Genomic DNA, 19929 nt, shown 5'->3' with positions numbered 1-19929 from the left:
ATTATCATAATAATGCAATGTCGCAAATCGGTGTACAGCGAAAAAATGGAAAAAAACGAAACCTCTAAAACCAATTACCTTTTAATAGCAAAGAAACAAGTTGTTGTTAAATTATGGCAACTTCCAAATACATCATATGAAGTTTATTGGCTGCTTGCACATATTTGCTGCTGAGTTGTTTATCACCTCTCTCCATTTTAATGCACCTAATTCAGTGTTGTAGACTCTGTCGAGGGCTTGATCTGTGAAAGCAAGGAGACGTTCAAGGTTACTGCCAGATAAACGTCACAAAGACGAAGCATGAAGTGCTCAATAATGGAAATAGTCAAGCACAAGGACTCCATATAAAAAACTGCAGTTAAAAATGTACTTGAGTTAAAAGTTTTTCAAAAGAAAATTGTTCAAGTTAGAGCTGGATGCAAGCAAGGATAGATGAATAAAGAAGATAAAATATTATTTGTAAAAAAAAAATGATTATGAATGCAGTTAGTCACTGTGATGATTATTAATTACACACAAACTCAGACATGGGCAAAATGCAGCCCTTGTCCCTCAAAATAAATGCATCAAATGATTCCAAAATGACCTATAAAACACACAAAATGAGAACAAAATCTTACAAATAAAAAGAAAAATTTTCAAAATGAGAACAAAAATGAGAGTAAAATTTATGATTTGAAAATTTCAACAAAAAGAATTTTTTTAAAAATTAACCTTTATTGAAAAAGGTAAAAATTGTGGCAATGTTTATTCAAAACTCACAAAATAGAATAAAGTGTAAACAGAATATGTTTCCTATTTCATGTTCAATGGCAAAAAATGACTCATTAAAAAAACTAAATGACAACAAAAATCACAAAATGAAAGAAAAATATTCAAAATGGCAACAAGAATACACAAAATGAGTGTAAAATATATTCATTGACAACAAAAACACATAAAACAACGAAGGTGAAGGACAACAAAAAGACCCAAAAAAAATTACTCATAAAGCACACAGAATGTGGGAAAAAATACACAAAATGACAGCAGAAACACAAAAATTACTCTAAAAACACAAATGACAACAAAAATACACAAATGAGGGTAAAATATACAAAATAACAAAACAACATTAGAAAGAAATACACAAAATCACAACAAAAATACGTAAAAGTACCCCAAAAATACAAAATTACAACATATGTCAATACAAAAACGAGGGTCAAATATAAGAATTGACAACAAAAACATGCAAAACATCAAAATATTGGACAATAAAAACATGCAAAATGACCCATAATTTAAAGCACACAAAATGAAACAAAAACATACAAGAAATTAAAAAAATATTAAAAATGCCCCAAAAAAAAAAAGGATAAAACACACACACAAAATGATAAAGAAAATACAAATAGCCTTTGTTCAATCTTTCTTGTATTAACACCCAGATTGGTCATCATTATGAATGCTGACATGAATGATGATAATGTGGCCCTCAGATCAAATACAATCACTTTCTTTGGTCTCCAGTGTGATAAAAATACATCCCTCAGACAAGGCTTGATTCTCAAAGAAAGGGGAAGAAGAACTTTGTCTTTGCAATCCTGTTTATTTGGTTGAATTAAATGTGCAGCAGGTGGTCACAGGTTGACAGACTGTCAGATCAGCAGCCTTGAAGCCACGTTCTCACTTAGCTGGAAAAATGTGCACAGTGTTCCTCAGCTTCCACCAATAATCAGTCATGGAGCACGGCTCTGATGTGACCAATACGTCATCATAAAAGGCGTTCAGTGAAGGGCTGATAGCACAGCAGCACACAGGGGGAAGATCTCCATCTGCTAATAAAGTGGATATTCACTGGTCATGGAATCTGGAGAATGTGTGTCTATGAGCACGGTTGAGTTATAGTAATGCTCTGTGAATGGCAGGAGAGCACTAAATGGTGCACTTTCAGGAGATGGACTGGCATCTGCAGAGGTTCATTTCACACTCAGGAAAGACTGTGTGCACAGGGATGTGATAAGATATTATAGACTGTATAACACTAACCTCAGAATTTTCCTAAAACACTCGTTTTCTAAAAGTTGATCTCAGTCCTTCCTCAAAGCAGCTCCATTTCAGACGTATTGCACCTCAGGATGAGAGGACATAACGGCATGGTGATGATGCTAAAGGGATCATGGCTGAGCATTCTCACCTCCATCATCTGCTTCAGCTTTGTGGCTCGCTGTCACACGGCCATGAGTTCAAACCCTATAGTGTTGTTGGTCTTTATAGTATTCAATAAAGGTGGGACGATATATCGTGCAACAAGATATCACAATATTAAAGGGGCAGTATTATGAAAAATGTACTTCATAATGGTTTTGCTGCAGTGATATACTGTACGTTCCTTTAGCCTCATTCAGAGGGGCCAAAGTTGAAAAAGTTTTGTTTCCTCCCTCCCTTGTTATTCCTCATTTTCTAAAAAAATCATCTCCTAACGGGTGAGTTGGATATTTGCCCTGATATTACGTCATAAAGGAGAAACTTTTCATCCTGACAACCCTGGCTCCTCCTACCCTATAAGAATGTGAGTTCCTCCCTCTCAAACTGTTTCAGAGGTAAAACAAACACTATGGTTTAATATAGAATATACATTATACTTGATTGAAGAACTTCCCCAGGCTACTCCACAGGCTTTGGAAGATCCTGAAGGTAATCTGGAGGAAGGGCAAAGTGGCTGACCAGTGGAGACAGGCAGAGGGTGTGTGGATCCCGAAGGAGGAAAAGTCACAGAACATCAACCAGTTCCGAGCCATCTCGCTGCTAAGTGTTGAAGGGAAGATCTTCTTCAGCCTTGTCTCTAGGCGACTGACAGACTTCCTCCTGAAAAACTCCTACATCGACACCTCGGTCCAGAAAGGAGGGATCCCAAAGGTTTCCGGGTGTCTGGAGCACACAGGTGTGGTTACCCAGCTCATCAGGGAAGCCAGAGAGAACAAGGGCGACCTGGCTGTGTTGTGGCTGGACGTTGCAAACGCCTATGGATCCATACCCCACAAGCTGGTCGAAGAGGCACTAAACAGGCACCACGTCCCAAAGAAGGTCAAAGATCTGATCCTGGACTACTATTCCAACTTTAGCCTGAGAGTCTCCTCTGGATCACCAACTTCAGACTGGCACAAACTCGGAAAGGGAATCATCACCGGATGCACAATTTCTGTCATCCTCTTTGCACTGTCCATGAACATGCTGGTTAAGTCTGCGGAAGTTCAGTGCAGGGGGCCCCTCAGTAAGTCCGGAGTCCGACAGCCACCAATCCGAGCCTTCATGGATGACTTGACGGTGACAACGACATCTGTCCCAGGCTGCAGGTGGATTCTAAGTGGCCTTGAGGAGTTGATCTCGTGGGCTCGTATGAGCTTTAAGCCAGCTAAGTCTTGGTCCCTCGTGCTGAAGAAAGGGAAGGTCACTGGCAAGTTTAGTTTCTCCCTTGGCACCACCAAGATTCCATCACTAACAGAGAAACCAGTGAAGAGCCTGGGAAAGGTGTTCAACTGTAGCGTGAAAGACGCAGCTTCCACACAATCAACGAATCAGGAGCTGGAGACCTGGTTGGCCGCGGTGGACAAGTCTGGCCTCCCTGGAAAGTTCAAGGCCTGGATTTACCAGCATGGCATTCTCCCTCGGATCCTCTGGCCCCTCTTGGTCTATGATTTCCCCATTTCAACAGTGGAAGGCTTCGAGATGAGGGTCAGCAGGTTTCTCCGCAGGTGGCTAGGACTGCCGCGAAGCCTGAGCTGCATTGCCCTATATGGGCAAAGCAACAAGCTGAAGCTCCCTATGAGCAGCCTAAGTGAAGAGTTCATGGTGACCCGGTCCAGGGAGCTGCTCCAATACCGGGAGTCTAGTGACCCAAAGGTTGCCCAGGCTGGGATTGAGGTCCGGACGGGACGGAAGTGGAGAGCTGCTGTGGCCGTGGATGTTGCTGAGTCTAGGGTACGGCAGAGGGTACTGGTGGGCAAAGTGGCACAAGGAAGAGCTGGCCTGGGTAGTGGTAGAACTCACTTTAATAAAGCAAAGAAGAGAGAGAGGAGGGCGCTGATCCTCGAGGAGGTGCGAGCAGGACTAGAGGAGAAGCGGGCCAGCCAGATGGTGGGAATGCGGCGGCAGGGAGCCTGGATGAGATGGGAGCAAGCGCTGGAGCATAAGATCACATGGACCGAGCTGTGGAAAGCTGAGCCCCACCGAATCAAATTCTTGATCCAGGCGGTTTATGACGTGCTGCCTAGCCCATCCAACCTTTGCATCTGGGGGGAGGCAGAGACACCGGCTTGCCCCCTCTGCCAGAGGAGAGGAACCTTGGAGCACATCCTCAGCTGCTGTTCGAAAGCCCTGGGTGAAGGGCGCTACCGCTGGAGACACGACCAGGTCCTTAAGGCAATAGCTAATTCCATCTGCTGCGGGATTAGCCACAGCAAGAGCCTTCGCCCAGTGAAGAGGAGCATCACTTTCGTCAGAGCTGGGGAGAAGGTTGCAGTGACCACCCAAAATACCTCCCCCTGGCCTGTTGGCAACGGCGTGTGATTGGGAGCTAAAGGTTGACCTGGGGAAGCAACTAAAGTTCCCCGAAGAGGTCGCAAAAACAACTTTGAGGCCAGACATTGTGATTACTTCAGTAGCCACCAAGCAGGTAGTTCTTCTGGAGCTTACTGTGCCTTGGGAGGACCGAATGGAGGAGGCCAATGAGAGGAAGAGGGCTAAGTACTCCGAGCTAGTGGAGGAGTGCAGGAGCAATGGTTGGCGGGCAAGATGCCAACCCATCGAAGTAGGATGCAGAGGATTTGCGCGCCAGTCTCTCTGCAGGGCCTACAAGATGCTGGGTATTGCTGGAGCCAGCCAGCGAAAGGCCATCAAGTTGGCTACAGATGCTGCAGAAGTGGCATCAAGGTGGCTGTGGATCAGAAGAGGAGAGGAGTGGCACGTAGGGTAGCGCTACCTGGGCACAAGCTGGGGCTTGATCAACCCCAGTTGGGTCGCCTGGAGGAGGGGGTTTGATTGTTGAAAGACCCGAAACCCCCTGTGATCCCAGGTGACATCACTGATGATGTGTCCAGGGGCACCACAAGGTGTATTTGAGAACTGATTGTCATATATGTAAAGCTACATACACGAAGGCACTTGGTACTAGCGACAACTGCTGGTTTCTAGAGGTATTGCATGAATTACAAGTATTAAACTGTTACAGATCGCATTCGCCAAATGTGTTCCAAAAGTCCTGTGCACAGACGGCCAATAGAATGTCCCGGTTTGATGACCCACACATACAGATGTTAATACAGACACACAGATTGGATTGCACACAGACAACTTTGGATACGAATCCTAATTCTACACACACGGATTGAAACACACACACAGATCAAAGTACAGACACACAAAGATTGTATTACGCACACACAAATGGTTTTACACATTGCAGTTCTACACACACGGATTGAAACACATACACACACACATATCAAGGTACCAACACACAGATTGTATTACGCACACACAAATGGTTTTACACATTGCAATTCTACACACACAAATTGAAACACGTACACGTACAGTATATCAAGGTACAGACACACAGATTGGATTACGTATAGACAACTTCATTTACAAATGATAATTCTACACACACAGATCAATGAACAGACTCACGGATTGTATTACGCACACACAAATAGTTTTGTTACAATAATGGCCCCATAATGATCAACATCCCACAGTGATGAACTAGGGAGATTTGAACCAGTGAGCCTGCGATTACAAGCCTGCTCCCTTAACCACTAGTCCCTTTATCCACAGGAAATTTATTTAAGTTCAGTATATAGATAATTATTGGATTATTGTGAGCGTTTCATTTTTAGTAGCTGTTATATTGCCTTTGACATGACGTTTTTCTGACTCCATGTGATGCAGCGGTATGACAAAACAAATGATTACCACCTTAAATGGACTATTCCTCTGGTTAGAAGCGATGAAGATGACAAGAAAGTGACTTAGCAGTTTACCACTCCGGTGAGTGTTTGAAACAGCTGACTCAGCAGACAGTTTGCTCCACAGCTGCTGCCGCACACACACCCTGAGGGCAGCGTTTGTCTGACTCACAATCACAATAGCTGCTTAAATAGCCATGTGTTTTACTGTAATGTGCAGTTTTTTGGCTGACAATAATAACAAGAGTGTGTGGATAGCAAAAGAAAATCGCTAGGGTGTTCACCCTCTCCAAGAGTGAGACATGAAGTCTGCGAAAACAGACACGCCCAAATTCTGCATACGCTGATAGAAAATCATGTCAACAATGTGCGTGTTCTGTGAACAGATGTGGTTACAGGTAAATAAATAATCAGATTAAAATCTGACGAAATTACAATAACATTATATAAGAACCTCTATCTGTTTAAAATGTCCAAATCATAAATAATAATTTTGAAAGTGTTCATGTAACTCACACAATTTCACACATTATTGAGCTGAAATGAATCTGATTTAGCACAAACTGTGCATGCAACCACGTGTTAAATTCATGCTGCCTGTGACTGTGGTGGCTTTGCCCGGAAATGACTTGCAGGAAGTCAATCTGCGTGCAATTGATAAAATATATACTTATTACAAAATTTAAGCAAGGGAGCTCAAGATTTAATGTGAAGCCCTGAAGCTAAAAGTTGAAAGCACACACATTTGCTGAAGGCAGGGTCGTTTTTAGGTTTGTGGGGGCCCTATGCTAGATGTTGTTCCGGGGTCCCTGTTTTGCCAAACTGCAATATTGAACAATACCTTAGATCAGGGGTTCTCAACTGGTCTCACCCTGGGACCCACATTGTGCCATAGTCATCAATCGCAACCCATTTTTCTTTTTTTTTAGAATTCAACCAACCAAATTTAGTTTTTCAAAAATAGATCTTGAAAACACATGTATAATCTTTTTAAAAACATAAATCTATATATTATCCTGTGCAACATGAATTTCATAGCATGCCTGTCAAAATAAAAGACAAGTCCAACATGAGAGACATGAAGTAAGCCATTTATTTATTTTTGACCAGCTGTCCGCGACCCACCCAGTACAGGTCCGCGACCCACTTTTGGGTCCCGACCCACCAGTTGAGAAAGACTACCTTAGATGATATATAAACACGCAACAAATTATCACAAATCACAAGCAAAACAGGGTACACTCATGATAACCTCTCATATTCAAATGAACAATTTCAAGCTGATCCATGTTTACCTTCAGCCTGAAGGTAAACATGGATCAGATGTGAAATAGAAGATGTTTTTTTTTCCTTAATTTTGAACTTTTGTCGTCTTTTTTGTTTTTCTCCAACTCAAAAAAAAGAAGCAATCCCTCGTAGAATGAGGGCACGATGAGAGAGGCAGAGTATGGAGATGTGATGAGTAAAGCAGCAGCAGCAGCGCCTGAATGCAAATGATCTGGGTAGAATCAGACCGCTTTACTGTCTCATTGCTAGTGGAAGGAGAGGGTGTTCGTGTCTCGAGCAGTGCATCAGTGTGAGCTTGCACACGCACGCACACGCAGGGCTCTGACAGGTGAACACCAGTGCGCTCTCACACAGACGTGCCGCTGCGCCCGCGTTGCGCACTTGTGACGCACTCGCTTCTTCCGCTGCTGCTTCCTCAGCGCGCACGTCTTCATTTACTCTGAAGAAGAGACGCGATTTTTCTAGCAAGCCAGGTGCTTTTGGCTCGTGCTTGTTGGTGTCTCTTCGCCATGTCCGCTTTTAACTGTTAACTCGCGCCTCTTCGAAGAAGTTGGAGGGAATTGATGGGTACGTGTGCGGGCAGCGGACACGCTGGAAACAAGTGACAGCGACTGAATTACGAGCTGTATCATCAGTGAGGAGTCCAAAGCTGCGGGGGGCGGCCTCTGCACTTCACAAACACACTTTATTCTGGGGCTGTTTGTTCCTGCTCTGCATCCTGTTTGGGAATTGCCTCAGCTGCGTAAAGTTGTCCAAATCTGGTGACACTTAGCCTCTGTTAGTGGCGATCAGCCTGGATGGATGCACGGCTCACTGAGGGGATTTAAAGAAAGCACATTGAGGGATTGTTGTCAGTCCCTCTTTTATTATAAACTCAAAATGGATGCCAATGACGGGCTTTGGGGACGCCACTGGATTAGCCATTCTGCTGCTGGTCTGCTCGTCGTCTGAGAGTCGAAAGTTTGGATAATCGTCTGAGATCGAGGCTGAAGGTGTAGGATGCAGTCTGGGGCGAAGACGCTCTCTGCAGGTGGAGGTGCGTCACTCTGCTGCTTACTGCTCCTCTGGCTCATCTACTCCCATCTGCTCAGAGAGGGTAAGGACGCGCACCGATATTTATTACTTTGCCAGCAGTGGAAAATGTCTGTCTGTGGGCTTTGCTGCACATTTTGTGGTCAAATGAGTGATCAAGAAGAAAAGAAAACCCTAAAGGTTCATTTAACGTCCCAACAGGACCATCCTCAGTCAATACATGATGATCTTGCAATTTTATTTCTTACCTTATTAATATTTCCCCCCTCTCCAGTGTGCATTTTTTCTTGATATCTCATCTGAGAGCAACATCATGTACATGCTCGTCATATCCCCACTATACTTTTCCTTTAGGACTCTTTATTAAGTTTAATTCAGTGTTTTTGAAAGAGATTTTTAATAGTCCCAGCACAGCTGCGTAAGCCCCCTTTGTAATATTTCCTGCTCCAATGTTACAAACAACACCCCAATCTGTGCATCCAGGTGTAGAGAGAATCTGCTGAATCCATCATCAAGCTTCAGGTGATAAAAACAGCATGCTTTGATTGTTTTAATACCCACATCCCTCGCAAAGAGTCTTTGTTTTTGCCCTCGGAGCTTGTAAATTCACCCAGACTAGCACTGTATCCATCAAAGTTGTTTTTTTCCTCTTGAATAATACATTAGCTGGTGCAATTACACCTTCTCTATCACAGAATAAAAAGCAAAAAGATCTTTCCTTGCACTTCACCGTCTACTGTCCACAGCAATGGATTCACTTTTCATCGATGTTGAAGATACAGGAAAAAGGCCTGAGAGGGGGGACTTGTGGAGGGATGTTGAACACAAAGTTTGCAGATTAGATCGTTTAATCAGTGTTTATTTACTCTGTGGTTAAAGGACACAGGGCCTACATTTTTGTACCTGGCAGCGTGCCAAGGAGAAAGTGAAGAATGAACTGCCCGCTCGCTGAAAAATGCTCCCCTTGCCTCTCATTTCCAGTTTTTTTTTTCAAAATGATGCTGTCATCCTCTCCTTATCGCCACCGTCACTACAGCCTCTGCATATTATCCACGAGGCCATTGCACAGTCACCTCTTCCCCTAAGCTGTTCATTATTGACTCTTCTTTTTGGTCAAAATGATCTCATTAGTGCACAATTGTACCAATGAGTCCATCAATCTCTTGTAAACTTTGCTACCCTTCATACAAACCCTGAATAAACCCATTCTCCAGTGTGTGGAGAACAGGACTTTTACATTTTCAATGTGACTAGAAGGTTGAACAAGGACTTATCAGGGGGACCATAGACTAATGAAAGAACAGATGCAGTTTCTCTCAGCAGTAATCGTGGGAATGTGCCCTGTTCATTATATGTTTCTCTACATACAGCTTGGGTTACAAAGTGGGGGAGGGAGAGGTTGGGTGATTTCCAGTAAAATTCCACAGAAACTCAAGGTCGGGAATTTTGGAAATATTTCAAAATATAATACAAGCTTTGAAATTACCTGCAAATTGCCAGAAATTTTAAATAACTTAACTGTGTCATATCAGAATGCTAATATTAGTTTTCATTCAAAAATAATAAAATGAAAAAATGCAACATTTCAATTAGGGTTGCAAAATTCAGAGAATTTTCAAAATACAGCTCAAGCTCCCTTAACAGGGATGTTAATGGAGTTTGGAAAATATATTTACGAATATGCCTCACATGCACGTTTTGGGACATCACACATTGACATTGTTTTTTTTACTGGAAAATGGGTGACTGAATGACCAGAAAGTGTGAAAAACTGATGAATATTACAGGTGTCCCGATCCGATATTGATATCGGATATCGCTCCTTATCAGCCAGAAAATGAATATCTGATTTTATCGGACTGCATCTAAAATCTCCGATATATATTATATTATATTTATTCAATTGTAGAATTCAGTAGATATGTTTAAGGTTAAAATTTATGTATCCAATTGGTTAATAATAAATGGGTCAGTTTTTCTCATACCTACTGTTGCTGACTATTGTTCTCTGTTTGAGTAATATTACTTGGTCAAACTTTTTCTAACATTCTACACTACAAAAGAAGTCATAAAAGTATGTATGATTTGTGCTGATATCGTATCGTATCGGTATCAGCAAATACTCAAGGCTGCAATATTGGTATCATATCGGAAGTGAAAAAGTTTTTGAGGGACATTCCTAATGAATATGTCCAATTCTGCCCATAACCATGTACATAACTTGCACTACATGTTATGGTTTTAATAGTGATCATGTTATCCTGTGATTGAAATTGAATGCAGAGCTTCATCTGAAGTGTGCTTTTAATGTTTTTTGAACAACAAGTGGTTCAGATTATTATTACCTCTGCCAAGAGCGAAGCGAAGAGCGGTATGGTTATGTTTTACCCTCCGTTTGTCCGTGTGTCTGTCTGTGTCATCGTATTGACAAGATAACTTGAAAGGTTATGAACAGATTTGGAAAATTGATAAATGAGACAAGGAACAGATTTTCTGGCTACCAAAAAAAAAAAAAAAATATATATATATATATATATTCTGTTTGTGTTCCCATCCACACTGTGGAACTTGTGGTGATGTCATGGGTTCCCTCAGTCAACAAGCTCAATGTTGACAGGTAGTCATGGTAAGCAAAATGAAGAAAGAGAAATGAAATAATTCTGCTTTCCCTGCCTACCTGTCGACCCAGCATGGATAAAGACAGGTAGGACCCATTTAAAGCACTTTTCAGAAAAGGCAAAGAAACATGAACAAACTAGAAACAAACTAAATTTGATGATTTAAAATCTTGAATATGTCCATATTTTGTAAACTAGGTCTTAAATTATATTTTGTCAGGTCTGAATTTATGTGTATTAATTTACCACTTCCTTTGTCACCCCTGTTTGTATTTAATGACTTGTTAAACTAACTAAAACAAAAAAAAACAAAAAATAGGTAAAATCTGAAAAACAAAATAAAAAAACAAATCAAATTAAATTTCAAGAAGTATAATAGCTGAGGCAGAAGCGCCCTGAGGAGGAAGAAGGGGGGGGGGGCTGGGCGGACATCAGCTGAGTCGGCCTACGATGGAGGCTGCGTGCGTCAAACGCCGTGCAGCGAGCCCCAGTGCATCCCGTCCCCTCGGTTCCCATCGCCACTTGAGGCAAGCAAGAAGAGCAGGTGGGTTAGCTTTTATGCTACCATGTGGCGGCTGACACAGGTGCTAGCAGGGATACAGGACAACGTGCGCCGGACGTCGGGGACAGCGTTAACTCTTTTTGAGCGGCAGCTGGATAGCTGGATTTTGGGAGCTTGGGTACCCTGGTACGGAGCTGGAACCGGGCCTTACACGGTGGTGAAGGCTCGGGAGAGAGACCCACACTCGCCGGACCTAGAGGGCGTGTGCAATCTGGGACAGCAGCAGATGTGCAGGGTTCCGTGAGCTCTGGCCTTGTGGCACAGAGCTAGCAGCGGGACTGTCACCGGGGTCGTACCATTGTGCGATGCCGCTGGAGGCTTTTGTGCACGCCGGAGCGGCAACGTTGGAAGGAGCAGTCAGCCGGAGCCAAGGCTTGGGGTTTTCAAGCCTTGCAGCAGTGAAGGACAGCACACACGAGCCCGCAGTCGTCAAGTGGTGATGTCCGGTAGCTCTGGACCTGTGGAGCGGCTAACAGACATCGTGAGTGAGAGAGCCGCTCGAGGACCAACGTGCGCCGAAGCAACAACGCTGGAGGAGAGCCGGCTCTGAATTTCACTTACCTGTGAAGGAGCAGCACTTATCGATGAGAGAGCATGAGAGAGAGAAGAGGTGTTTGAATGAGAAACTGTACATCACCCCTCCCTCTTATAGAGGGTGGGAGTGGATGGAAAGTTCATTCCAATCAATCAGGGCTTGGCGGATTGAGAAAAGTGCTTCTGAGGGCTACAGGGAGTGAGTATCCCATAGTGAGACATCTCACAAAATATTATGAAATAGAACCCTGTTTTTGGTGTATATCTTTTTTGGAGTTGCAGCCCTCCTGGAGAAAAATGCACCGGCCGCTACTGGTTGGTTGTTGGTCATTTCAGCATAACGCTACTGTTTTCATACCTCATGTGAATTGTTTACACTAAAATATGAAATTTTAACAGTAGTTACTAAACAATATAATCAGGTGCAGAAACCGAGAGGATGCAAAGACGCAAGAACTGTGATTTTTGGAGCATTATTGCATATATTCTTAATCTGAACATGTCGTCTTCAATCTGTAATAATAATCAGGGCATTTAGCCAATAGTGTAGCAGGATGTCTTATTTAATGTTTCAAAATATCCTCAGTTCTACTTTCAGAGTTTACACATTGCAGCATCATTTCAATGGCAGTTTTGCCCAAATTCATTTTTGTTTTCATTTCATCATTTTTCTCTTTTAAGATGATTTTACTGGCTATTAAACTTCCTGAAATCATGCCAAAAATACTAATAAGGGTCAATAGAGTTAACTACTAATAACAACGTTATATTTAATATGCTTAAGATGACTTAGGGAAACACTAATGGTTACGCTAAAATCAAGTGAGATTATCACAATAAATTTGACATGTTTGTTTCCTGCAACTTGCTAGACATTCAGGCACCTTCTTTATTGACAAAATACTATGGAAACGTGTGATATGGTCCCCAAAACATGAAAGTTAGGGTTTATAGCATGTCATTATAATATTTCCATTTTATTTTGTATGAAATGATTTAGTGCAAGATTTTGAGCAAGATTCTGAGAAAAAATGTCATGTTCGTCTGTTTGCTACACTTGCTGCACTTACAGTCACTCACTTCCTGGGGAGAAAAAGCATGTAAATGCGTAATATTGTCCCAAAACATGCATGTGAAGTATTTCTGTGTCATGTTAGGGCCTCATTTTAAGTAAAGAGGGAAAAAATGCTCCCGATTCTTGCTTTTTCTGTTTTAGAATGCAAATTGTGCTTCTTTCACCCTTTTCCATGATCAAGGAAACTACATAATTCATTCCGAGGGACTTCATTTACATTCTGCTGTTTAGAAAAACATTAAGCAGCATAAAGAAATAGCTGCAATTCATGATAATTCATGCCAGTCTAATGCAACAGGGGCAGATTTAGATCAACTCATGTTCATGGCACACAGAGAAAAACTATGATTAAAAAAATCACAGAGTAAATAAAATATTGCTGCTTTAATGTAATACTGTTTATATCCTCCACCATGAGACTCAATTTCCTTTCCCAGATCTTGGTTCCAGTGGCACAGCCCCTAAGGGTGCTGGTGAACTTGTCAGCAGAGAGGTTAAGCCTCTAGATGCAGAGTGTCTGCACCTCTAGAGCTCATTTGTCATTGTGGCCGTAGCAGGAAATCAAAGCGCTGCAGCCTGGTCCATGCGTGCCATTGGGTCCGCACCAGTGCCAATGAATGGGCTGTCAGTCTCTCTTAACATCGTTGGTTTATTCAACAATATGTTTGGAAATGTCTGAATTTCCTCACATCATCACATTCTGGTTCAGGGGCAGTGGCTCCACTCCACAAATCCTTTGAGTTGAGATTATTTTTTACACACGTGTGCAATATGCAGTTTTACTCGTGCAATCAGACTTGGTTTGATGCAATATGAATCCTTGTTGCTTTCACTTTGCTATTTCCTGTCGAGAAGAAGTGTTTTCCTATTTGTGACTTTATCTCTGAGGGTTTTAAGCCTTCACTTTAATATAATTTATCACTGACTGATATGTTGACAGGAACAAACCCATTTTTACAGCACCAGCTAGTTTACATGGGTTTTAGCCTCTTTCACAACAGTGTTTTGATTTTTGAAGCTCACAAAGTGTTTCACACAATCTTAAATTATTGAGTACAAGGTGGATTTTGGAGGGAAGCCTGGAGCAGGAGAAGCACACGCATGAGTTCAAGATTGAGCAAAGATTATGGAAAGCTATTTGAGCATGAATCTAATATACATCAACCATAGTTAAGCTCTATTCGTACTTGGTGTCCATGTACTGAACTTTGGTTTACTACTGTGTAAGTTTACACTTCACTGGTCAAGTGTCACCAGTACTACTAGTAGATTAAACATTTTCACACTTACGGAGTACACTCTTTTGTGTTCTCTATTACTAGTACTCGTGAGCCTTATATGCTAATAAGGGGGATGAGGGAATGCAAATTCAGGCTTTTGAATACATTACAACCAATCAAGGAGCTGGATTTGGTTATAATCCCTCCTTTTTAATTTGCATTGACTTCACTAGTAATACTATTGGGACATTTTAAGTTTACTGGTTGTACACATTTTTTGTACTAGATAGATAGATAGATAGTGTAGCTTTATTGATCCAGCAGTGGGAAAATTTACTGTCATTACAGCTCAGATAAAGTGCAAGAAAATAAGACAACATAAGGCAACACACAGAATACCCCAAAAAATAGTGCCATAAGAAAGGAGATAAAATGAACAGTACAATTATAGAGGCTATATATATAAATATAAATAGAAAAAATAATATAAAGAGTATAAAGAACATAGATCTATACATATTAGCAGCCGGGGGAAAGTTTTTACCCTTATTAGTAAAACAAAGTTCTCGACTAGTATACAATTTTGTGTTACTAGTACTATGAGTAAAGCTTTAAGTTTTTACTCGTAACATTGTTTGAGTGTATATTTCCTAGAAACACACAATTGTTTACTAGTTGACTGGTTTTTTTGACTAGTACGGTCAACTCATGCACTAAGTTTTGTTTATACTATTACTATGGCCGTCTAGGAGACTGCACACGCGCCCCCCAGCAGCTGGCTGCCATCTTTTCCTCCACCCCTAGCCCTCAACTCCCCCGCTCATATTTCCCCACCCCCCCTCATATGTGCTTTGTTCTAGAATTTTGTTATGATTGTGTTTTTGCTGAGGAGTTTTTTCCTAATCCCTCTAAAGGAGCATAGTTTGGGACCGGAATTTTTCCCCTCTCCTTTCCTCCCGTTTTCCATTTTTCATCTAAGATACAGGGCGCTGCCTTTGTGGCGACCCACACTACTCCCACTCTTGTACTCCCATGTTATATGTGATTGTTTTTTTTCATGATTTTGGATGGGATATAACTGAAAATGAATTGCCCCTCGGGATAAATAAAGTGATCTGAATCTGAATCTAGTAGTACTAGTAACACAGAATCGTGGACGATTAGATACATTTGTTTTACTAGTAATAATTTAAAAATGTTTGAGTAAAGCAACATTTTGTATACTAGTACTACCAGTAAACTCAAAATATCTCACTAAAGCCAAAAAATTAACTATTATTAGTAGAGTTAATGCAAATGAAGGAGGAGGAATCATAACCAAATCCAGCTCTCTGATTGGTTATAATATTTTCCAAAGTCAATGGAGAGCCTGAATATATTTTCCTCAGCCCCTTATGAGCATATAAGGCTTATTAGTAGTACTAGTGAACATTTTCAGTCTACTAGTACTACTGTAACACTTGGCTTCACTAGTTGAAGTACATGTGCTTAGCTTAATTATGGTTGATATCACTGATACAGTATGACATCATCACTGATATCTCAAACAGCTTTCCATAAAGGATTTTTTTCATACTTGGTAATGAAGGGGGATTGAAGTTAATGTGCAGTGACAATGATATGTGACTTAAGTGCTGTGGCTTTGTGAAGTTATTGAATGTGATGAGAGAGAGATTCTTTGAGGGCACTCGATGTGAAAGGTGTCGATAGTTCTTTCTTCCAAAGAGCTGACATTTTATTTCATTTATGCAACACATTTTTAAATATTTTTTTATTTCTATTTCTATTGATTTTCTTAGTCCTTTTGTCACAGTGCTGCCTACTGCCAACTTGTATGTTTCCTTTCTGCATCGTCTCCAATGCCGGCTGCAGTTCTTATTTATTCTTACATCTTTAGTGTTTGCAAATCGCATTCCTTTGTTGTGTCATTAAGGTGTGGAGAGCAAATAGCAAGTTAAAGGCCAAGATCAAAATTGCATTTAACACATCCCTCTTACTGACCCTTCTTGTTGTGCACAGAGCTTTTCATTTGTAAATAACACCTTAAATAGGAAGCTGCACCACTCTAAGAGAAAATGCAATTTTGCTAAGCTAGAAGACAGACTTGTTTATATATAAAGTAATGAAAATATTATTTTTTTTACTCAGGTATTAACAGGAGAAAGTATAAAGTACATGTTTTATTAATGCAACTTTTACGAGAACAAGTATCCAGATTTTTTACTGCATTTTACTGCTGGTACTATTCCCTCAAAAATAAACTAGTGTGGAGGTATTACTATTTTTTTTAGATTAAATATCTTTGTCACTGCTGGTATATTTAGGTAAACGTGGTCACAAAATGATTTGGCTACAACGTGTTTTCTCCTTGCATGTCATAATAAATTTTATTATGACAATAATCATAATAACATCTCAATTTTATTCTTGATAATTATGAATTAATTCTTACATTTCCAGGGATTAATTGTCTGCATTTTTCCAATTGTAATGCAAATAAGATGAGGCCTCCTAATTTTAGTTATACAATATTGAAGGTGCTGTGAGCGGTGTTACTCAAAGAGAAGTCAATGATGGTGATAAATGGAAGGTCAATAATCAACAATAATCCAAAATCGAGCCAATAATCATGAACAATAAAAAATCAGTTTGTAATCTAGTCGAGACTTCAATAATCAAAACCAAATCAAATTTCAAAAATGAGCTGATCATCTTCACTTTAATCAGCTGTTGCTTTCCTTGAAACACTTCCACACATTTGGCATTGCTGTTTATTCTCCTGTTTAACTTTAAAAGCATTTACAAATGTATTCACAAAGCTGCTGACATGGCTGTTTTACCGCCACGCATAATTAATAGATGAAATCAAATAGGTTGAGGCTGTGGTATTTAAGCCTTTCTCCACACGCATACAAAAATAAACCAACTTTTTTTTTTTTACTGAAACCTCATGTTTCTTTGAGCACGACTCCCGCCTTCTCCATTATCTCCGTTTGGGTGCTCACGCCTCATCTTTCGGACACTTTTCTTTTTGAATCACTGGAGTATTAAACCTCAGGCGAGGGGTTTTAGGGGGATCAAAATGATATCATTAAGAAGTCTGAAAATCTGAAAATGCTGCTTTAACTCCTTCTTGTATGGACCGCCTGCTTTGTGTATTGTATTAATGCTATATTAGCAGCCACCTGTGCTCTATGACCAGTGTTCCCACTCCTGTGGAACATTTGCCCACCACTGTGAGTGACAGTGGTTTAATGGTAGAATGGGTCGTACAATAACCGAATTGTTGGGGGTTCGAATCCTGCTCTATCCAAGTCATTGTCGTTGCGTCCTTGGGCAAGGCACTTCACCCACATTGCCTTGTATGAATTGAATTGTGCAGTAATGTTGGTGGTCGTCAGACGGCTCGTAGAAGTGAAATGGCAGCCAAGCTTCTGTCAGTTTGGTTCATGACAGCATGGCAGCTGTGGCTACAATGTAGCTTACCACCACTGGTACAACTGGTGTGAATAATTCATGGTTTCTAAAGCACGCTTTGAGTCTCCTCAAAAAAAGCACTATACAACTCCAAGCCATTATTATTATTATTATTATTATTATTATTATTATTATTATTATTATTATTATGTTTTACAAAGTAACCTGATTTACCAGGTCAGGTTATGTTGTGTGTTTTAGTGGTGGGCAAGTGTCCCTGGGGGGTTCAACTGTTCTACATTCCTCCTTGACGTGCTTCAGTGCTTGTAGAAAACATGAAAAAATGCTATTGTCGAGACTTTATTTCCGTTTCAAAATTTCCAAAATTCCATTTTCAAATCCATTTTCTAGTTTACCATTTTTTTATTAAAAAGGATTTTAAAATTCCTAAAAACACGCAAGATTTTGCGAGAGATTTGACGTCTGTCCGTTTGCAACACATTAGACCATCTAGTAAACTAGATTCTAGTTTAAGGTGGAAAATAATGTGGAAATGTGTGACATTGTCCCATAAGATGTCAGTATGGGTTTCGTCCATGTCATGTCACTGTTTTTATTCCAGGAGGTAAACTCTGGCATATTGCGTCATGTTATGTCATATTTTGTGCGAGAATTGACATTTCTGTCTCTTTTCCACCTGTTGAGGAACACAAATTGTGTAAATGTCTGATATTTTCCCAAAACATGCACGAGAGGGTATTTTCCCTGTTTTATTGTAATTTCTACTTGATTTTATTTTAAAAAACAAACAAACCTCCCTCCCAATATTGCCATTTCTGTTTCAAGAAGGGAATTCGTTATTTTTCATCCATTTTTTCCGCGACCAAGGAAAATCTAAGTCGCTACAATTATAACAATGGCTTGGATTAATATAGCACTTTTTTTAGGCGACTCAAAGCGCATTACAGAAACCATTATTCATTCACACCAAGTGGTGTAAGCTACATTGTAGCCACAGTTGCCCTGGGGCATCCCGACAGAAGCATGGCTGCCATTTTGTGCCTACAGCCCCTCTGACCACCACCACCATTATTCATGCACAGTTCATACTCATTAATGCAAGGCAATGTGGGTAAAGTGCCTTGCCGAAGGATACAACGATAATGTCTTGGAAAGAGAGGAATTTGAACCCCGATCCTTCGGTGAATGGACAAGGATGAGATGCTACCACTGAGCCATGGTCGTATCTATTTTGTATATACTATTTTACAAAATTAGCCAGAAATGGTTCCTTGAATAATATTTTAAATGTTCTTCCTGGAAAAGAAGAGGTCACACTTTGAGGTACACAAGCTATTATTTTAATTTCATAATCCCATATTGAACAAAAGAGGCAAAAGACAGTTGAGCGTCCCTTTACGGCTCATACCATATGTCTAAATTAACTTGTCACATTGAGTGATCAACCAAATCAAACCAATCAGCAGCACAATCTTTTCCGTCACCCATGCTCTGCAGTATAGCTAGAGGGGAATGACAGCACACAGTTCATGGGAGTACATTTCAAAGTGGCTCGATGCAGTTTTACACCGAGAGATCAGCTGACGACAGATTCAAAGGGTTCAAATGCCTTTTACCAAGAAGACTGATTTTATCTATTTTCCATTTCTTACTAATCATCTTGTGTGTGGAAGGCGACGAGTGTTCTCGCGGCGCTGGGTGGATAAATCTGAAGATCTTTGGTTGATCTTCTCTTTTAACTCGGCGAGCAGCGCCTACCCATCCAAGCATTAAACTAATCACAGTATCAGCGAATTACTGATTTTTGAAGTGAAAGCGGTGAGTTCCATTCTAGTCTCCTTCAAAGCAGCATTAGGCATGTACAGGAGCACCTGCTTTGATTATGACCTTGGCTGGGAATTGTAAGCAGTGCATTGCGGTCTGGTTCTGCAGTCGCAAAAATAAAAGTATGAGCATCTTTCAGCAACAGAAATGAAAATAATTCAAAACTACTAAATCAATTTAGCTGCAAAGAGCTCATGTTTCACAGCTGCCTGGATATAAATTCTTAGTAGCGTGTCAGCGATGACCTCCCTGATGGTTGATGAGTGCTCTGCTTTTCTGCATTGTTATTTTCACAGTGGAGACCCTGAGCTGGAGACTATTTTATCATTGGTGTAAATGATATGAGCTGTTATGTTGCCTCCGTGTTGATACTGTGATCATGTCTGAA

At 40.8% G+C, this 19929-nt stretch overlaps 2 protein-coding genes across 4 annotated transcripts in view; both read left to right on the top strand.

Annotated features, from left to right (window-relative positions):
* Positions 1-2138: 2138 nt before the first annotated feature.
* On the top strand, positions 2139-4957 carry LOC114466921 (uncharacterized). Its single transcript, XM_028452797.1, is given in 3 exon segments — positions 2139-2249; positions 2638-4506; positions 4508-4957. Coding segments are annotated over 3 exon segments (2430 nt in total).
* Positions 4958-7492: 2535 nt separating this feature from the next.
* The window catches only part of tafa5l (TAFA chemokine like family member 5, like), a 101909-nt gene continuing 89472 nt past the window's right edge, over positions 7493-19929 (top strand). For all 3 annotated transcript variants that reach the window (XR_003674511.1, XM_028453648.1, XM_028453649.1), the window contains exon 1: positions 7493-8334. Coding sequence is in view for 2 of the 3 variants with exons in the window: in XM_028453648.1 (XP_028309449.1) it covers positions 8238-8334 (97 nt within the window). In the remaining variant the exon portion in view is untranslated. The remainder of the gene's footprint in view (positions 8335-19929) is intronic.

This window comes from Gouania willdenowi, chromosome 7 (genome assembly GCF_900634775.1).
Source record: "Gouania willdenowi chromosome 7, fGouWil2.1, whole genome shotgun sequence".
NCBI lineage: Eukaryota > Metazoa > Chordata > Actinopteri > Blenniiformes > Gobiesocidae > Gouania > Gouania willdenowi.
The sequence above is the reverse complement of the archived record's forward strand: the minus strand, read 5'-3'. Positions and strand labels throughout refer to the sequence as shown.